We start from the raw sequence: 21010 nt of genomic DNA, 5'->3' as shown, positions 1-21010 counted from the left end.
GGACAGTGTGGGAGGGAGCTCCAGATGCACGAGCGGTTACACACAGCTGCCCAGCGTCTGCTCTGTCCCAGGTGTCATTCACTGGTGCTTAATTGAGTGGGCTTGATTCTCCAAGCATCCTTGACCTTCAGCGCGAAAATTATTTCATAGGGTTTACGTCACAGCCGTAAAATGTTCACCTTATCTTAATGTTACACATCTATTTAAAAAAATACTAGAATTCATGCGGTTCATCACGAACCAGCTTAGGGTACAAAGAAAACCAATCCACATAACCACTACAGAGCAGTTTGAACAACTATGCGTGAGGTTTTTTAAATAGTAGCTGTTGTTTTTTTGTTTTGTTTTTTTTTTTTTAGTTCTTGGTAAGTAAGTTTTGAGTGTTTACCCAAGTTCCCACACATTTACTCCGTCTCCTCTCTTCATGTCTCAGAATATGACCTGGAGCCTTGCGATGACCCTGGCGTCCCTGCCTTCAGCCGAAGAATTGGTTTCCACTTTGGAGTCGGGGACTCTCTGACTTTTTCCTGCTTCCCGGGGTATCGCTTAGAAGGTGCAACCAAGCTTACGTGCCTGGGTGGGGGCCGTCGTGTGTGGAGCGCGCCTCTGCCAAGGTGTGTGGGTAGGTGGTCACACGCTTTCATTTCATTCACCCAGTGGGGACAGGGCGCGGTGCAGTCAGGGCGCAGGGCCCAGCTTGGCGAGGGCGGGGGGGGCACCCTGCTACCCTGGGCGTGAGCCCCTCTGGGCTGCACTTACCTTGTCTGTGAAGTCAGCTCCTTTCAGCCCTCCGTTCTTACGACTGAATGAGGGTAAATCTAAAGCACGTGCCAAGCATATTTGTGAAGGAAAAAATATGCACAGAAGTAAAAATCACCCGGAACAAAAGGAAAAATAAAAGCGAGACGCCAGGCTGTGTTAACACAACTGGTGACAATTCTGTTGCGTAAAACAGTGAGTATCTCCTGGTGTAATGATGGGGACAGTTTAAAATACCGGTTTCCTTGTTAACTTTGCCATTTAACGCTTTTGATTTGATTGTGGCATACTCCTGCAAAGTGGGCATTGTAGAAACTTCCATGCCAGAGTAGCCTTCTCAGTGTGTTTTTGAGGAATTCAAGGGGGCATTCCAGAGAGAAGCAGGGGTCTTTACTGGGTACTTTCCAAGACGGTGGGATTAGGATGCGGGCCCAGTGGGGTTACATGTACTGCTAATCTGGGAACTGAGCTCCCATAAGGCAGAGAGCGGAGCGGAGCTGTGAGCGCAGGGAGGGCTAGATTTGGAACCACCTGCCCGTCTCGGGTCTGCGCATCACCCCAGAGGTAATGCCTAGCACCTGCCACTCAGCCGTGTGGCTTAACATCTTTAAAGTCTGTCCTCTCGAGTTACAGAAAACTGCCTAAGGACGCAGCGTTATGACATTCATCCGGAGATTAATGCCAGCCCAGCGCAGCGGTGAGCCTCTGCGTCACAGGGAGTCCATGGTTCCGCCCTGGTCCCACTAGTTCATGTGACAGAGGCGGGTGGCAACATTGTGGAGATGAGATTTCAGGACCCATACAAATACTAAGTTGTTACTGTAGTAAGACCCATTTTTTCCCATGGCAAAGAATCTCTTCAGTTGTCAGCACAGTTTAGGGATGTTGTTGATTCAACTGGTAATAGGGTCCTTTTGTGTTTTAATGATATTCTGACAGTCAGGACTTCGTTTAAAAAAAAAAAAATTACACAAGTAAACATGAATCAAGCCATCTTTCTCTCTCACCAGGGCACCTATCTGTAAATGTCTATTGTCTGTCTTTCCCCTAAAATAGTGGTTTTCACTCTCTTTTTGGTTATGGTTTTTATTTGACATTTGGATGCCATTTCTGAACTCTGTCTCAAAAAAAAGAGATACGGTATTTTGCCGATGGTCCTGGGAATTCCTAGGTTGCCTAGAATCCGTGTTCCCCAAATTGACAATTTCTGAATGAGATAGTTTAAGATCTGGAAGAAACTCCCAACCCAATGAAACCAAAGCTTTGTCCCACACATGGAACGTTAAGTCTACTGATTGGTCAACTCTGTTGAGTATAGTATGCCATTTGCTGTGAGCCTGTTTGATTTAGATTCATTATCTGTACACTGTTCCTCTTGTTTTTTGGGTGTTGACATTGTTACCTAAAATATAAACTAAGAACCCATAGTTAACACCCATCACCCCTAGTTCCAGAGCCTGCACCACTCCAAGCTCTTTACGTGTGTTGCCTCATTTCACTTCCAAGAATTAATGAAGTACTGTGACTGTCATTTCTGCTGTACAGATGAGGACACTGAGACACAAAGGGTCTCGGACCTTGGCCCACAGTCACGTGCTTACGATGTTGGAACGCAGGGCACCCAAAACCACGCTTCTCACTGTGGCCCTGCACTGTCACACCACCCAGGGGCCTGGGTGTGCCCTGTCTTTATTTAGCCTCTTGTATTTTGCCTGGTGTTTCCTGAATTTCCCTCCAGCCCACCTGGGCGCAAAGTTCCTGTAGACAAAATGTGACTCTTGGTAGCTGACCCCCAGCTGACCCAGGAGGCCTCGGGAACTCCTTGGTATTTCTCCTTTTCTCTCCTTCTCCACGTCTAATTAGTGGCCCGTTTTGAAGATCCGGTGTCCCACCTAGTTCTCAGCTCAGGCTCTCCCACCCTCTGTGTCTGCCCGGCCCTGGGGAGCTTCTCCCAGGCTGCAGGACGGAGCTCCCTGAGTGATCGATCTAATCCAAGCCCCGTCAGGGTGCCCCCTTAGGAGAACCTGTTAGCCCCCAGCGGTGACTCTGGTGGCACACGAGGCCCATTATTTCTTGGCCCGACTTTCCACCTTCTTGCACGACTCAGCCACGTACTGAAGCATCAGCAGGGGAAGCCCGTGCAGGCCCCTGGTCACCCCGGCTCTCCTTCCCTCTGTGTCTTTGTCTGTGCTGTTCCCTCACGTCCCTGTGCTCACCCTGCTTTTCTGTCCAGCTGACTCTGCCCCATCGTTTTGAACTCAGTTTACGCGTGAGCTGTCTCTACCCCGTCACCTGCTGGCTGGTGGGACCTCCGTGATAAAAGCTCCATTCTGTGGAAGTTGCCTTAACGTTTCTGCCTCCCATGAGGCTATTTCTTAACACTGGGGGCTACCTCATCCCTAAAATCCAGCTGTGTGCCTTATTCAATAGATGCTTGTCAAAGTTTGCTTCCCTCCAAAGCTTTTCTCTTGATGTCAACATTTGGATTCATTAAACTCTGTGCCTGTGTTCCTTCTTTTAAAATCATGGAAATAGGGGGCACCTGGGTGGCTCAGTTAGTTACGAGCCGACTTCCGCTCAGGTCAGGATCTCGCGGTTCGTGAGTTTGAGCCGCTCATAGGGCTCTGTGCTCAGCGCCTCCAGCTCAGAGCCTGGAGCCTGCTTCCCATTCTGTTCTCCCTCTCTCTTTCTCCGTCCCTTTCCCACTTGTGCTCGGTTTCTCTCTGTCTCTCACAAATAAGCACTAAAATTTTTTTTAAAAATAAAATAAAATCACAGAAAGAAGAGTGATCGATTCATAGTTGCAAATCCAAAAATTGCGAATCCATTCCAAAGATCACAAGTGACATCAGAAGAAAGTCAACTGAATTATGAGCATGCTGTTTTGTTTTCATCCAGTAAACACCTCATCTTAAACAGAATTTCTAGTGAACACCTAAACTAAGAGCTATTTTTCTCTTTTATCAGTTCACTTGTAAATGAAAGAGAAATGATCATTTTATTTGCACTTTTTCATTGTAGGGCTATTTCAACCTAATTATTTAGAGTACTAGAAATAGTATCATTGTGTACTCCATGATTTGTGACGAAATGTGCAAGCCCTCTCTTGTGCCACCTTTTCATTTGCATTACATTTTATGCATATCATTCAATATGTTTTTTTTTTATTGCCAAGTTAAAAAAAAAAAAAAAAAAGAGCCCAAACTGGTTTAAGGAAAAGGGAAGGTTTACTGACAATATAACTAAATAAGTTGGGACAACTTCAGGTGGGCGGGTTAGATCAGATGTAATCAGGGACCTGATGCCTTGTTTTCTCATCTCTCCTGTCCTCTCCCCGCCTGGGTGCTGGCTTTATCCTCAGGCTCCACAACCCAAGGGAAGACATTAGGCCACTCCCTGCCTTCCCCGGGGGCCTCCTCCTACGGCTCTCAAGTCTGCACACACTGTGGAATCTCAGGGTCGTGCTTTCCCCGAGGCAATCCCTTTCTGTGGGGTCGCTGGGTTGCCTCTGATTGGCCCAAGTAGAGAGTCACGTGCCCATTCCTGACCACTCAGTCCCAGGACAGCTCTGGTTGTATTGGAATACTTAGAGGTCAGTCTGCACAGGTGTTGAAGAATCAGGAAAAGTATTAAAAAACATACTTTATGGTATTTGAGATGTCTTGTGACATCTTGTTGGGGAAAAAAAAAAAAACAAAAACAAAACCCAACAGGGGCGGAGTTAGAGAGCAGACATGAAGAGTGTCCAGTAGAGTTCTCTAAACTAATATGGCATCATTGAACACACAGGTTTTGAACACACGATTTTTTTCAGGCCGAGTATGATAAGCCTCTATATCTACATCAGGTTAATTACCAAATAATATCTGCCGAGAGAATTAAAAGAAAACTCAGTGAAAGCGAGAGTTATCCTGTTGTTGAATATCTTAATTAATTCAATTTTTGGACAAACTACAATGCCCGTGGATGGAATAAAATAATTAAAAAAAAAAAGTCAACACTATTAGCCTCAGTTGTTTAATGGATTACAAATATTTTGGAGAAGCATGGTAAAACAAAATAGGTTGCCTGTATTTTGAGAAATTGAACTCAGCTTTAAATCTTTTGAACAATTCTGTCTAAACAATTCTATCTATCCCTATGCTGACCAGTCTGTTGCTTCCATTTATTTCTTGAATTTTTGGTTTAAAATTTCTTTTTTTTAAATTTTTTAATTCTTCATTTATTTTATATATTTTTTGAATGTTTATTTATTTTTGAGAGAGAGACAGAGCATAAGTAGAGGAGGGCAGAAAGAGAGGGAGACACAGAGTCTGAAGCAGGTTCCAGGCTCTGACCTGTCAGCACAGATCCCGATGCAGGGCTCAAACCCACAAACCTTGTGATCCTCACCTGAGGCTGAAGTGGGAGGCTTAACTGACTGAGCCACCCAGGCGCCCCGTGGGTTTAAAATTTCTGAAACAAAATTAAAACCTGAAACTAATCTCTGAATTTAATTGAATCTTAAAAGGTAACTCAATAATAGCATTAAATTAAGGAAATAAAGGTTCGGAGGATAATAAGTAGATTAAAAGTAGAATCAGCATTTTATTCAATTCTTCTATATTCTTTATGAGTAAAAATAAGATTGCACATTTTAAATAATTTGGCTTTATATATAAAATAGAGTACATATGTGTAGAGATTCTGATATACAATATAGACTTCGTGTGTATATATATGTTAATTAATTTAAAATAATCAATTTACAAATTCACAATGGTCTCAAAGGCCCCACTGCAATTTCCACAAAACTTTAATCACTGCCACCAAAACTTTCGCATGTTGTCACTTTCTTCAGGAAAGTCCCTGTTGGGGGGCGGGGGGCGTGTGTGCAGGCTCAGTGTTACTTTGGGGAAAAGCTCTTTGGCAAAGATTTTGCTTGAATCAGGTTTATGATGTGCGCACAGAGTATCTGGGCACAGCCAGGGGCCTTGAAAGTCAGCCTCCAGAGCCCTGAGGAGTAAATGCCTGTCCTTCAAGCCCCAGGTTGGGGGGTGTTTGGTGATGGCAGCCTGAGCTGAATAAGGGTGGCTTCACAGGTAGATACTGTTGAAGGAAGAATTTATGGGAAATCAATTGGCTCCTTTCTATTAAGTTAATTTAATTTTAATTACTTCATTTCCATTAAGAAACTCTAAATGACAATCCAATTTTAATTACAATTTCAGTGGGTTCTTTAGAAAAAGAACAAATGATTCATCTTAAGGAAAATTATATCCATTCATCTTAAAGCAATTGTAAATGGATTATTGAAAGAACTGAAAATTGATACATTTAATTGCTTTGGTAATAGAGGTTTACAATGGATATTTTTAGTCAAGTTCAAAGAATTTTTGAAACTCCAATGACTTAAAGTGTGTAATTTTCTGCGCACTTGCTTTTTACTGTTAGTGTCTTATTTTCTTTATTTCCTATGGGATAGAGTCCCAGGCTTTAGTGGGCAGAGTGTTACTATATTTTATCTGTTCTGCCATTACTTCTTTGGTTTTCCTTGGTGTTCCTCTGGACTAATAATTCCAGAATTTGCTTCACAAACCCATTGTCACACCATTGCACCCTTTTTGTTTTCTTTGAGAGCCTTCAAGATTCTTTGCTTTCTCTTAGGGCATTTCCTCTTCTCCGAACACCCTTTGTCTGGACACCTGTGTGCTCCAAACTTTTAGGGACCTTGCACCTTGGTTTGGTGAAGCCCACACGTTCCCCGAGGTCTGGCCAAGTCTCCCTGCAGCCAGATTTCCTACGGTTCTCTGATGACCGCCCACCTCAGTCACGTCCCTGAAGCCACATAAGCAGCCTTTGTGTCTCACACCGGCCTGTCCCCGTGTCCCGCTGCAGCATCCCCGACGTAGGTCTCTCCCTAGACCCCGGGTGTTGCCAAACCTGCTAGCACCAAGTTGAGTGATGAACCAAGGCGTCGAGATAAAATGGCAAATCACGTTCAGCCTTTGAGATGTCGTATTTTCTTACGGCTCTTGACACAGAATCGGAAAACGATAGCAACAGCCACACGTGCTCACTGGAATGGTGTCAGCCCAACCGGACAACTGTTTTAAAATTGAGGAGCGGTGTAAAGGTCACGAATTAAGAGGAAAAAAAGTAATGACGTGATAATCTGCATGAAAGTCTTTGAAGAATATAAAGGCATACAAATATAAATGAAGTAGTGATGTGCCTAGTATGGAACTGTATGATACAAAACACTGTACTGAAGTAGATTTTTTTAAAAACAATCAACATACCAAGCTCGTATATTCTACAAGCAATTTCATACTCTTGGAGAAAAATGCACATGAAAGACTCCTTAAGCACCGCACCACATTAGAAGAATGAAATTCCATCCTTGTACATGTAAACGTATTGGTCGTGTTTATTGAGGCTCAGTTGTATATGAAATAAATGAGTTACTGCTGAATGTTCACTTAGAGATTTTACCGTGTCTCAGCCCGAGAGACAGTGGCTCTGACACCAGTGGGATTTTACTGTGAAGGGGGGAGCATGTACCTCTCACTTGCAGGAGGTCCGTTTCTGCAGGTTAAAGGAACAAATCGTCTGTGTACAAAGGGTTACAACAGGCCAAACGATTGCCCACACCTATTATTTCTATATAGTGCACTTAATTAGCACCTCTTACTATATGTCTGCCTTAAAGCGAAATCCCAGGATCCAAATCCTAATAAAAAGAGATGTAAAATTACGTCTTTAGATTTAATAGTTTTTTTTTCCTTCCCATGTATCCAAAGGCCAGAGTCTTCTCTCTAGTTCTCCCTTTTTGCTGTATTATGAGAAATAAGTATATGGTTGGTGTCTTAAATGCTAATGTGGAAACAAATACCATCTCCAGTTAACCGGTGACCTGTCCCAAACAAAAGTCCTCAAAAGGATACACCCATATAGAGCAAACCCATACTATCTTAGTTTCATTGTTTTTCATAATTAATAATATTGTGAGTTATTCACTAAGATGTGTATTCATCACTAGTTAGGATACAAAGGGACACAACTCCATTCCTAAGTGTGTAGAGTTTATGTCAACTCAATAACTGATCTGTACTAGTTTTGTGACCTTGGGAAAAGCCCTTGGTTTTTCAGCTATTCTGTTTCAGTGTCCTCACCTGTGAAATGTGGTTCATTGACCTATTTGATAAGGTTACTGAGAAGTAACAGGGATCCCTGGGTGTAAAGAACTTAGAAAAGCATCTGACACACAATTACCAGAATTTACGTGTCAGCCTTGTCATGATAGATTATCACTTTTGAAAAATGACACCTCTGGCCGGTTCTGGAAGATTCTCCTCGTGACAAATGTGTGAAGGAGAAGAAAAGAATAGAAACGCAGTGGGATGAAGACCAAAGAAAGAGATCCCAACCACGGTGAAAACGAGAGAACAAAACCCATTCTCCACAAATGCCGAACCACAGATACAGACGGAGGACGAATGTGAACATGGCCGAGCCCCTGTCTTTGGGAGGGGGTAGTGCTTTCCTCAGGGGTGGGCTTGTGGATGAAACCCATCAGAGTTGATTCTCCTTGGCTCTGCTTTCCTCACGGAGTGCCCCCTGAAGACACCTTCGGACTTCTCATACGTGTTTTCATAGCTCCTGAGAGAGGCAAAGCTTGCATTCCACACTTGGGTTCAAGATGCGTAGACTTACCACTGTGTTCAATTAATTACCCCTTATGCGTTCCAACCCTCCCTCCATCCTCCTGACCTCATTCAGTCAAGAAACAAGACCACAGCCTCTCCTGATGACCAGATGGTGACCAGAGGGAGGGCCAGGACCCTCATTATCCCTTTCACCTCCGGTCCACCTCTAGGGAGGTTTGACTCAAGAGTGCCTGTACTTTACTGTGACTTGTAATGCACACAGTCAATAATAGACTTGACATGTTCAGATGTACGGTAAACCCACATACACACAGCCAGTTATTCTAGCCATACAAATCCTTCTTCCAATGTTTTCCTAGACTAAAAATAACCTATTTGCTACAGTATCAGTATTTTTTACATCTTCCATTGCAAGACTTCTTTTCAAACTCATAAGGTAATGGATAAAAGGACTTAAATTTCATTTTTGAATGGTTCACTTTATTGATCACTGTCAAATTCAATTTTAAATAAAAACCCCTAATATTTGTGACTAGGTTTTCGAGTCCAGTTATCAGAATTCAGTTGGGTTTTTAAAAAAATTTTTTTTTCCACCCTGATATCTTTAACAAGTTGGAACCCCCCACTGCTCTATCCATAGAGCAGCCAAAGGCGATATTCTACCTTGCTGTTTTGATATCCTTTCCATTTATCCTGGTTTTTATGTTTTAAAATGTCTTATTTCTCTAGGAGAGAAAAAAAAGGCAGAAAACATATAAGAATGTCCATTAGTTATTATCATTTCCCAAGGGGATTACTTACCTAAAATATTTGTTGCATTTAACGTATAAATTGATTGATGTATGTCTTCAATCTGAGATGGCCTAAGAATCAGTAGATTGCTAACACAGAAAGACTGTTCAAAAGGCAGATATCCAGCTTGAGAGACACATCACTTGCCTGTCTCCCCATATATTTTTGTAGTCTTTAGAAAAGATTTTAAAAGATGATTATAATTAAAAACCATGATTACATATAAATATAATATAAATATATATCTGTGGTTTTAAAATCATATTATGAAGCTCCATTACCATTTTGGTGGCTCACCCACTCCTGGTGTTTATTTCTCAAAACGTTCCCCCCTGATCCTGAGCAAAGCCTGCCTTTAAGTCTTCACTTAAGAGTACATGAGGGTTATGGGGTACCTGGGGGGCTCAGTCGGTAAAGCTTCTGACTTCAGCTCAGGTCATGATCTCATGGTTCATGGGTTTGAGCCCCGTGTGGGGCTCTGTGCTGACAGCTCAGAGCCTGGAGCCTGCTTTGGATTCTGTCTCTCCCTCTCTGCCCGCCCACCTTCTCTCTCTCTTTCTCTCTCTCTCTCTCAAATAAATAAACCTTAAATTAAAAAAAAAACAAAAAAACAAAAAACAAACAAACTACATAAGGGTTAGGTGAGCCCAAGTTCTTGTGTGCGGTTGTTCTCCCAGCCCTTCTACATGGGGACGTTATGAGATCCAAGTGCACAAATCATTACGAGCTGATCTTAAATCTGTAGCAATTTTCTGGCAAAGAGGCTCGGGATCATGGCTACAAGTGTAGGTGATGTTCTTAATTGTGAGAGGAAGGTCACAATTAATGAAAATGGACACGCACAACATGTCCGCCAAAGTTACAGAACATGGCACAACACTGCACACTGTGAGTCCCTCTCCCTCATCCTCACCCCCACTAAAATGGTGCATTTCCCTGATTGTCACTTTCCAACTCGACCATTGTTCTTCAGACTCATACTTATCTTGTTGAGTTTTTAAAAATCACTGCACTTGCCACACAGTGTGGCCAATAAATTATTTGGTGCAGAATCTGGTGGGTCTCTCTTGTGACATACACACACACACACACACACACACACACACACACACGGCACCTCTATTGTTTTGAGGTGATTTGGGACTTAACAGGGTTTTAAAGCTGTAGTCTTTCGGCTAACCGTTTGTTTTTAAGGTGAGCTGAGAGGTTAAGTGACTCTGTCTGAGTTGACATAATGTGAAGACCAAATTTATTTTTATTTTTTACCCTGATTAAATACTGTTTTATGCAAATTTGGATCTAGAAGTGAATTACCTCTGCTTTCTTCAGGAGAAGGGCAGAAGAAAATAACATTGACCTCCACTGAATGTTCTTTTGTCCCGAGATGGAACACAGACAGGCTCGGTGCTGTGACACTGGTGGGCTGCTGAGTGGTTTTATTTATCTTTAGATCCCCTTTAAATGTGTTCGGGTCGATGCCACAAAATATCAATTTAAGTACCACAGAGCTGTCACAGTGGCATTGGCAGGGACGTTTCGTGAAGTAGAAATGAGGCCTGGGGAGGGATATGACTGCTCTATGACACAGCCGGTGTGCTTGGGTGTAGCGATTTTGTTCGAGATCTCTTTGTGCTTCTGTGGAGTAAGAGGTACTCTGAAAACAGATAAGAAATCTTGAAAATGAATGAGTAGAGAATATTTCCTGTCCAGCTGGTAAACAGTAAAAAAACAAAAAAAAAAAAAACAAAAAAAAACACCAATCTACAAAAACAATATGTTAATTAGAAACATACATTGAGAGAGGAGAGGGCCGTCATGATTGTAGAATTTTTATGTGTTAAAATCAGTAATTCCACTTTTCAATTCTTTCTTTTTTAATGTCCTATTTATTTTAGCTGAATGCGGAGCAAGTGTCAAAGGAAATGAAGGAACATTGTTGTCCCCAAATTTCCCATCAAATTACGATAATAACCACGAGTGTATCTATAAGATAGAAACAGAAGCTGGCAAGGGGATCCACCTCAGAGCACGGACCTTCCAGCTGTTTGAAGGAGACATTCTGAAGGTAAGAAGAATCTTCTTTTATGTGACTCCGTCTCTTCTCAAGGAGCAAATTAAATATCTGTCCATCTACACACACACACACACACACACACACACACACACACACACATTTAGATGGACATATTTTTTCCAACTTACTTAGCCAATTGGTTTGAGAAGGGGGAATGTAGCCATGTTCCTCAGTGGCGTGAGTGTAGACTGTGATCTATCTTAGTCTGCAATCTTGGATCTAACATTCGCTGTATGTCTTGGGCAGATTATTCAGCATTTTTGAGGTTTAGCTTCCTTATGTGTGAAAACACATGATGATGCCCATCTTCAAGGGATGTTTTGAGATTTAAATAATATACTGTCGGTGGATGTGTCCAGGATTGCGCTGAGCACGCGTGATTATTAAAGCTAGTGGGCCCCCAAGGCCACGCTTTGAATAGTCATTCTCGATGACTAGATGTGGTCCCAACATTCAGAGTGAGAAAGATTTTGATGTGCTAGTGGAAGCAAGCCCAGCCGCTATCACCAGACCATAAAGCAGAGCTCATGTGGAGAGGCCATGCCAGACAAGACAGAATTTCAGTGGGCGAGTCTGAGCTGTGTTCATGGCACTCAGGGACATTCTTGGAATAGGACCAGAAACTAGGGTTCTGTGCATCAGACAATACAGAGCACCAGAGCCTCGGGGAAATGCTCTGGGGTGCGGGACCCAGCACACCACCACCCTGTAGGTGGACTCCAGGAAAAACAAAAAACAAAAAATACCCCAGCAGAAATGGATTCTAGGAACAGTCAAGGCTTGCATTGGTCTATGAAACCCAGCTCTAGCTGGAAATGCCCCCATAATCCCTAATGTTTCCACTGCAATTCCCACCTCTCCTGTAACTCTTTGAGGATCTAGGGGCCAGGGAGGGGCATCTGGAGAGCGAGGGCATGCAAAGAGGGGCATCAGACTAATGGCTGACACCTCCCAACCTGTCACCCTGCTCGGTCCAGTGAGGAGTGAGCACCCGGTCCAGGGGACACAGCTCATTTGTGGCAGGAGGGAGACATCTCTCTTCTCATTCCTTGTGAAGTTCTAGGGTTTTCCAGTGACATTTACATCTACATGGACTCACACATTGACGCATCTCACATTCAGGAGAGTCCACACGCCTTGAGCTGCCAACACCGGGAAAAGATGCAAAGAGCCAGTTGAGAGGGAACCATCACTGACTTCCCGGTTGTCATCCATTTGCACAGCGGTTGAAGAGGGGTCCCTCCAGGATCCCCACCCTGACCTCATCAGCTGTTATGTTCACACTTCAGAGGCACTGAAAGCCTAAAGTGCCTTACTCCCTCCTAAGTCCGGCCTTGACTATTTCAGTGTCATTGTTGAGAAGACCAGGTTTATTGTCATTGTTCTTCTATTGTAATAGTCTTTCAAAACCTCATGCTGACATCATGAAGCTCTGTAATTAAGAAGTGATTTTCAGGCAGGAAACTAATATGTTCTCACCGATGTAAAAAAAAAAGCTGTGTCGTAAGGAACCATTTTCTGAATTCTCTGATAACCTCAAATTTAGAAGTCAGTAAGCCTTCAGAGAAAACTTGTAAGTAACAATTAACCATGCTTGGTGTAGGTGAGTGATTAGAGATACCGCATAAAATGTACACTAATAAATATTGCTGCAGAAGAAGCGAATGATGTTCATTTGTGATTGCACGTAGTTTAAAGTTGTTGATTATAACAAAAAGCAAATAAAAAATCATGCTTACCTCACTTAATTGCAGAGAAACTGTCAGTCATCTGAAATGCTGAATGTTTTGCAAGCAGGTATTTTTTTATTGGCTATGCTAATACATATCTCCTGTCAAAAACTCTTCAAGTGGGATTCTCTTATTTTTAGCTTTAAATGCTATTCACATCGTTCCTTCGTACATAGTAGGATCCAGTAAGAAAGACCAAAGTTTTGTGCATGGATTTCCACGTATAAAAATATGTTTTCTCACATCAAATGGGAAAAATAAAACACGTAAGAGAAATAGAGCTTGAAAGAAATGTCATGAAAGGAATATATATGGAACACAAAGTTAATTTTGGAAACGGACCTTTGGGTATAGCTCTGTAAAACTGGGAAAGACCCCCTCCCCTCAACACCCCCCCACCCTGCCACTCAGGATGCTGCGTGATGTCTCCTAACCGGCGGCCACCTGCTCACTCGGCCATCCCGCTCTGGGCGGAGGGCATGGGTTAAATTCAAAATCAGAGGACCATTTGTGCTGCACAGAGTTCAGCCTTGTAGTAACAGGACTCGGGGAGCCTTTCTCCAGTACCAAAAAGGAACACCTGGATCCTGGCAGCAGCTAGACGAGGGCGTGTGACCAGCGGGTGTTATGCTGAACTGCTGTGGCTTGTTCCTAATTTCAGTGGAATTAAAAATCAAGTCTTCTGACTTCTGATACCATCTGGGTGGTCGTTTGTGGTCCACAGAAAACTCGAATCCAGATTTGTAACTTGAGGGAGCTGACAGGATGATGCTCTGCATGGTGCATGACTTCTTCCTCCTCACATGCCCCCTGCCAAGCGCAGAGCTCATTGCCTGCGGCGTAGACAGGACAGAATTATGGTCTGGGAGAAGCCCATAATTCAGCGTTGCTATGATTCATTTTGAGTGGTTGTAGCTTTGAGGATCCTGGAAGCTGGATGCTGTCCAGATGATCTAGTTGATCTGTGGGAAGTGTCCAGTCACGGCCAGTGGAGGTGACTGTTGACAGTGCTCTAGAACTCTCAGGATCGAGCTTATGTGACTGTTTCCTTGCTTTTATGCCCCTCATTTCTATGGGTTTCTGTAACTTACAGAGAATCGTGTGGTATATGCCGTGAGACGAGACCTTTCTCGCAAGGTCTGGGCATCTTCTTTCTGACCCAGATTCCTCTGGACTTAAAACTCGTTACACTCTGGTGTCGCAGACACACCATGTCTGATGAATCCACATGTTGAGTCAAGGGATGATTTTTCCACGATAGCCTCTTACTGGCTTTTAGTGAGGAGTTGTAGGGTATTTGATACTACTCCTCTCACACATACTTATCTAATTGGAAAGGAGTAAAATAATGAGCCATAAAATTAATTTTCCCAAATGTGCTCTTATCTTTTAGGAGTGTGTATACATGTGTAAGTCTGTCAAGCAAGGTATACATTCTGTACGCTTATTAGAAGGGAGTTGAGAGAAGAAAAGTAAGAATTAATCCATGTAAGAAGGAAAATAGTGGGGAAATGAACAGACATTGGACAAATCTACTGAGGACTTTCATGACCTTTATTTAATTAAGATTTTTTTTAATCAAGAAAAACTGGATGTTTTCCCATGTAATACACATTCATTCTTTCTTTCTTAAAACCCTTATCCATACCAGTGGCTCCTTGCTATGAACCATTCCAATAGTTCAAAGAGGCAAACAGATTATCCTTTGCCACTGTGCATTCTGTTCTGGACACTTTACTAGGGCTGTTGGGGGGCCTCAACAGTCAGTCATTCCTGAATGCAAATCTAGTCTATTCTGACATTAGCATAAAAGGTTCCTGTGAGCTATCCCACGTGCCTGTGCCCTAAATTGTTTGACCCAATCCCCACTTAGGAAATGTGACTGGCACTCATCCACTCCCAGGGTGGTCTCCCTCAGTGAAAGTCAGGGACACAACCCCGAATGCCCCCTCTCCCTTACCTCTAACATCTACACAAAACCAAACGTGTCTACTTGCCTTCCAAATACTCGTTTTAAACACCCATGCTTTACGACCACCTAGGAAGGTAAAGTCAAATACGAAGTGTTCTAGAGGAAGACAGCACGTGTCTCTGATGTCATTACATGATGGGATTCTTTTATCACAACTAATTCAAGACTAAAGTCCCCTCAATCTCAAAGGCTGCAAAATGTGACAAGATTTCCACATCTTGTCTTGTATTACATTCAGGTAGGAGGGATGTCCAAATACTTGCATGATAGTTCACAGACGACGCTGTGGCTAAAATTGTGTACGCCCCTTCAACCTTGGGAAGTGCATTCTGAGGGAGGGGGAGAAAGGTCAATAATGGAACTTGGAAATGCAAATAAAGGTGTATTTAATTTTAAGTGAACATGGGAAGGACTCCCAAAGTGATCCATGTAGAATGAGCTGACCACAGTTGGAATCTCGTGTCTTTCGTGTTGATGGTAATGATACAACCTAAAGAAAGAAGACTGCTTCGCAGGGTTAAACATTCAACTTTCAGTAAACTGTATATGTTTTTCAAGTACCGCACGAGGTCATGTGTTTGAAGATTTGAATATCATATTAAAATTGCTAACTTGCAAACAGAATTAAGTAATGGGGATTCACACTGTGACTTCTCTTTAGGTGTATGATGGAAAAGACAGTTCATCGCGTCCGTTGGGGTCCTTCACTAAGAATGAGCTCACGGGGCTGGTCCTTAACAGCACTTCCAATCACCTGTGGCTGGAATTCAACACCAATGGCTCTGAAACCGACCAGGGTTTCCAGCTCACCTATACGAGTAAGTAGCATATGACGTCATCATTTCAGGTTTGTTTGTTTTTTTAAATCTCGGGGTTCATCTAATACCTCGCTGATGATTTTTTTTTTTTTTTTTTGCTTAGCTAATACATTTTAAATACTGATTTTTTCCTCTGGTCTCCCTACTGTGTTCTGAATTAATATTTAATTCTTAATTTAGACACATTGCCAGAAGTGATAGTTTGAAATTTATTTTCTTAGATGCATTAATATTTTCATAAGAAAATGACTGTACCTGAAAAGAAACTATCATGACTTTTAAGAGCTTCTGAGCTTAATAAATTCTGATTATAATATAGTATGCATTGACAAAGATTCATATTTGTACATATGAAAGATTTAAAATGAATGTTTGATGTAATTAATAGCAATAACTTTGTCTACCCTACATCAGTACTTTACTATTATATCTACATATATAAATATTAGAATCTATATATTACAGAATGTCAGTTACATGTGTGTAATTTATCTAGTCACATATACTACATATAAATGTCATGAAATAAAACAACCCCACGTACTAAGCTCTTTCTTAGCACCACTAACGTCCTAATAAGAAAACTAAACACAAAGAATTTCAGGATTTGCTGTGAAGATACCAGGTGTATGGGCTGGTGGAGTCAGGCTGTGATCGCGGACCTACAGTTTTACACAGAGTCCTGTAGTGCCCCCTGATTAATGTCAATCAAAGTACAGAAAATATTTTTTTAATGGTTATTTATTTTTGAGAGAGAGAGACACACACAGAATCTGAAGCAGGTTCCAGGCTCCGAGCTGTCAACACAGAGCCCGACATGGGGCTGGAACTCACAGACTGTGAGATCATGACCTAAGCTGAAGTCGGACACTCAACCGACTGAGGCACGCAGGGGCCCCCAAAAAATATTTTTAAAGATGAGAATGAAGAAGAGAAAGAAGTACATAAAATAAAGAAGGAAAAGAGACTGTGCTTTCTAAAAGAGTTATTTGCAGTATGGTCACTGTTATTTCCACCATTTATACTTCCAAACAAGTAAGGTAAGACATGAGCTACTTGGTGTGGATAAATAGTGAAAATCAAGTAATCAATGAAATGTACCAGATAGTCCAATCTTTCACTAATCTGCTGCTTAAAAATCTTTATTACACCAAAAGCCATGCCAAAAAATACAAAATTTTGGATTTTTTTAGCATGAAAGTGTATTAGTGATCATCAAGATTGATTTCTTTATTTGACAGAGAAGCAAATGAAGGCCTGGAAATGATAATAATTATCCCAGACACAGAGCTAATCCAGGTGCCTCAAAGGAAGATTAATTGCCTAAAATCCCCCTTGGTGGGCAAAATTACAGGGAAAGGCCTGCAAGACTTGGTGAGCAAACACAGAAGTAGAGTAGCTGACACTAGAAAACCAGTTTTTCGTTATCATGAAAATAGCCATTTACGAGATTCAGTAAACAGCAAGGATATTAATTACATTGCATGCACAGTAAGTTAGTAGCAGGGGCATTATAAAACCAGTTCATGATTATAGTTTTTTGTTACTAGAGTTTGACTCTTCAGAATGTCCCTCTGAAGCAGGTTTCAAAGGCTTCTTGTAAAGCCCTTTGGCTTTGCTTCAGACTAAGGTGGACACCCTTGCAACCTCTTTCTTTCTTCCACTTTGGGTTTTCCATCAGTATGTTCATAGATTTTGTTTTATTCCCACTTGCATTCACCCCCACCTCCTAGCTGTTACACGTGTCATATTAGTCTTAGAGGACGTTGGATACTTGAGAAAGAAAACGGTTGGAAAACTCCCTAGGTAAACCTGAGAGTTTATTGTAAATAAAGGGTATCTCCACGCACACCTGGCGTGTTCCTCCAATCCTGTCGTCGCCTCAGCTCGTCTGACAAATGGTGCGTCCCGCTACGGTTTGTCAGCAGGGACAAGAAAGCATAGGGCTGTGTGTTTCCCTGTCTCCCCTGTGCATTTCCGTGTCCTCGATTCTCAGTACCACTCCAAGTGTGGAGGTAACTAAGCTCACGTGCACCCTTCCCCGCCTGCTTCATAGAGAATATATCTGGTTCTATTTCACATCGCGTTGTTTTCCCAACCCTAGTTTCTGCTACCTGTTTTCTCTCTACGTGCCCTGGAGTAATTCTTGATTTGTGAACATGTGTTCCTACATTCTCATGGTCATGCAAAAGATATCCAGCAGCAAGTGCCTGCCTTTTGGAACTTCAAGCTAACTGGACCTGTCACCAAGGATGGGGTCCCTTGACTGTTTCCAGAATTCTGACTCCCGCTTACTTCCCAAATTGCAGTTAAGAAGGGCCATCATGTCCTAAAATCACGTGACTGGGCTGAGATTAGAAGTTGTGGGCTTCATTTGTGTATAATGTCCACCTTGTCACATCAAGAAGGGTCGCTTCATTGTGCTATTGTCAGCCTCCATTAGATGACGCGTGGCTGGTGTAACCCCACGTTTCTCCATGGTATCCAGCATAGCTTGAGGACCTTTTGCTGCACACTGCTTCCCCCCCCCCCCCAGCCCAGCTGTTTCTCTGGGTAACTCTGAGAAACTTGAATCTGTGGATCTGTTTATGGGCACTCTAATCATACAGATTTTTTTTTTCATTACATAACAGCACAAACTTTCTGAGTTTCTGAGAACAAACATTTCAATGATTGGTATTTAGCTCTTAGTATAACTTAGTTGATGGGAATAATTATCTTTTCTTCCTGTTTTCCCTCTTTGCCTTCACCTACAAAAACACAGATGCTCCCTGGGTGCAATTTCCACTTGTGAGGTTGTCCTAGAGCTGGAACACATGGCCAGATGGGAAAACGCATCTGTAATATAGAATTGGTGGTGCTGATGGCTATATAATCAAAATAATATTAGCTTCACATTAAAGTTTTAGCTTTAAACACCAAGTAATTAATTAAAAAAAATCCCAAGCTCCCACAATGTGATCGAATACCGGAATCAAATACTCATCCCTAAAAGATGGCTTGGAAATAATGAATGGTTATAAAATGTTTTGAGCAAGTTATTAAAGCTTAAGACTAAGTAAAGACACTTTCAGCTAACTTCAAAAGACTTTTGTAATTGCCTCTTGATAGTTAATTGCATCACTTAAGGAAACATTCATATTTAAATGTTTCAGTTCCATAATTAATCTGCACACACCATTGGATCAGAAGTGTCAACAGAAAGTAAATATATAGCTTATTAAACACCCTAACATTTTTGAAGTGGATACAAATAATATTTGAATCTCTTTAATATCTACAGCATACTCTCGCACACCTGATTTTGCCATCTTGGTAATTTTGTGTCCTGCTAAAGAGCTCCTTTTACTCTTATCCACAAATTAGAAACTGAGTCTCCACATCCTTGAGTGGCTTGCTGAAGCTTTCATATCCGGAAGTGGTCCAGCCAGGACCCCAATTCAGGTCTCTTGACTGAAGCCCAGAACTGAGGATGAGCTGAATTTCACAGCCTTTAGATGGTCCCGCCTTGTTGACTAACACACGTATTGTCTGATATTTATACATGCAAAGGCATTGGTGAGGAAGAGAAGTCGGGTATCTTGGGGACAACATGGGGTAAACGCATTATATTAAGCAGCCGCTGGTTTGTGAGTAGTAGGTTAGGGCAATATGCAACTGAAATAAAGTTTCCTCTATTACAAAAACACTCCTTTTTATTAGAGATTTGTTTTTTTCTTTTTTTTAAAGTTTATTTCTTTGTTTTGAGAGGGAGAGAGAGTAGGGGGGAGGGAGAAAAAGGGGGGAAGAGAGAGAGAATCTGAAACAGGCTCCATGTTCAGCCCAGAGCCCACCTTGGGGCTCGATCCCAGGAACCATGAGATCATGACTGGAGCCGAGGTCAAGAGTTGGTTGCTTAACCTACTGAGCCACACAGGCGCCCCTACAGATTTGTTTCTTTTCATAACAAATCATAGTCTTCCGATTCTATAAGTGTGTCGAATGGAAACATGACCCATAAGGTCTTTGAGATCAGGGACCATGGGTGTTCATTTTTTATTATCTGCGGCACCTTGGACAGATGCCTGGTCTGTAAGACAAAAAGCTTAGATTATATATCATTGCTATTTAAGCTGTATTCCAGGAAGCTCTAAGATTCCACAGAGCCCTCTCAGGGCAATAAGAATTTCACCTTATCTAACTTAAGCATTTTTGTTTGCTTTCTCCTGGTGATTGCAAAGTTCTTCAAGTATCAGGAAAAAGTACATTGGCAGTGGATTGCTGTGTTTTCTAAATATTTCAGCAACTACTTTTATAGAAAAGTAGTTCTGGAAATTAAAAAAAAATCCTATATTGAATTCAGAATTCTTTAAAAAATATGTTTAACCTCTTTTAGAGTTTCACGAGAATGTTCCCAGAATAGTCGCTCTTCAGACCCACTTTACCGCGGGACATATGGGAGGATTTGGATCTGACACAGGCTTTCTGGATTGTATACTCTTAGTTATTTCAGTAGAGAGAACCAAACGAGCCCTCTGTGGCAACTCAACAGAAATTCTCTACCTGGGGGTTTTAGTAAAATAACTGTAGTTTGGACACACATCTCGGGGCTGTCTTACTGGATCCATTTTCCGATTAACCAACAACTGTACAGGTATTGCCTATATACTGAATGTTTAGCACTATATTGAGTCAGAGTAGGCAAAGCCAGGCTTCCTGTTATTAATAAATGTCTTACGATAGTCACATGTCGGACTTGTGAAACACAGATTGTTAGAAATGTGACTAAATATTTATATTCTCAACTCTGGAATGGATCTGAAGCTATTGTTGTAGGAGTCAGTTCATGGCCCTGATTCACACTGACTGATCGTTTTGACCCTTACTACATTGTGATTTTTGGCTCTTAATACATTCTTTTTTTATATATTTTTTTATTTTTCTCCAAATAAACTATAGTCCATTGATGATAGTATGTGATTCTTATATTTTAAGACACACACACACACACAGAATTTTCCAGAAGAATGAGAGATCATTGAAAGCCGGAATCACAGTACAAACTTCCAGAATTTTCTTTCCTTCCTGCTAGATCCCTTTCTTCTTTCCTCTAGATTAAGTTTAAATGCTTGTTCCTGCGTACAAGCTGCCTTGCTGTCCAGCTTCCTGAAACAGAATCGTCTGCTCTTTCTTATATGTCTTCCAAACCTCTAATAGTTTGTCTGTGCACCTTTTGC

The 21010-nt window shown here is 41.9% G+C and overlaps 1 protein-coding gene across 1 annotated transcript in view; it reads left to right on the top strand.

The window, feature by feature from the left end:
* Positions 1–21010, top strand: part of CSMD1 (CUB and Sushi multiple domains 1) — a 669247-nt gene that overhangs the window by 314751 nt on the left and 333486 nt on the right. Inside the window, exons 16-18 of the mRNA XM_042982757.1 lie at positions 434–622; positions 11096–11265; positions 15638–15794. Coding sequence (XP_042838691.1) covers positions 434–622; positions 11096–11265; positions 15638–15794 — 516 coding nt within the window. The remainder of the gene's footprint in view (positions 1–433; positions 623–11095; positions 11266–15637; positions 15795–21010) is intronic.

This window comes from Panthera tigris, chromosome B1 (genome assembly GCF_018350195.1).
Source record: "Panthera tigris isolate Pti1 chromosome B1, P.tigris_Pti1_mat1.1, whole genome shotgun sequence".
Taxonomy (NCBI): Eukaryota; Metazoa; Chordata; class Mammalia; order Carnivora; family Felidae; genus Panthera; species Panthera tigris.
This window is presented reverse-complemented; position numbering and strand designations above follow the sequence as displayed.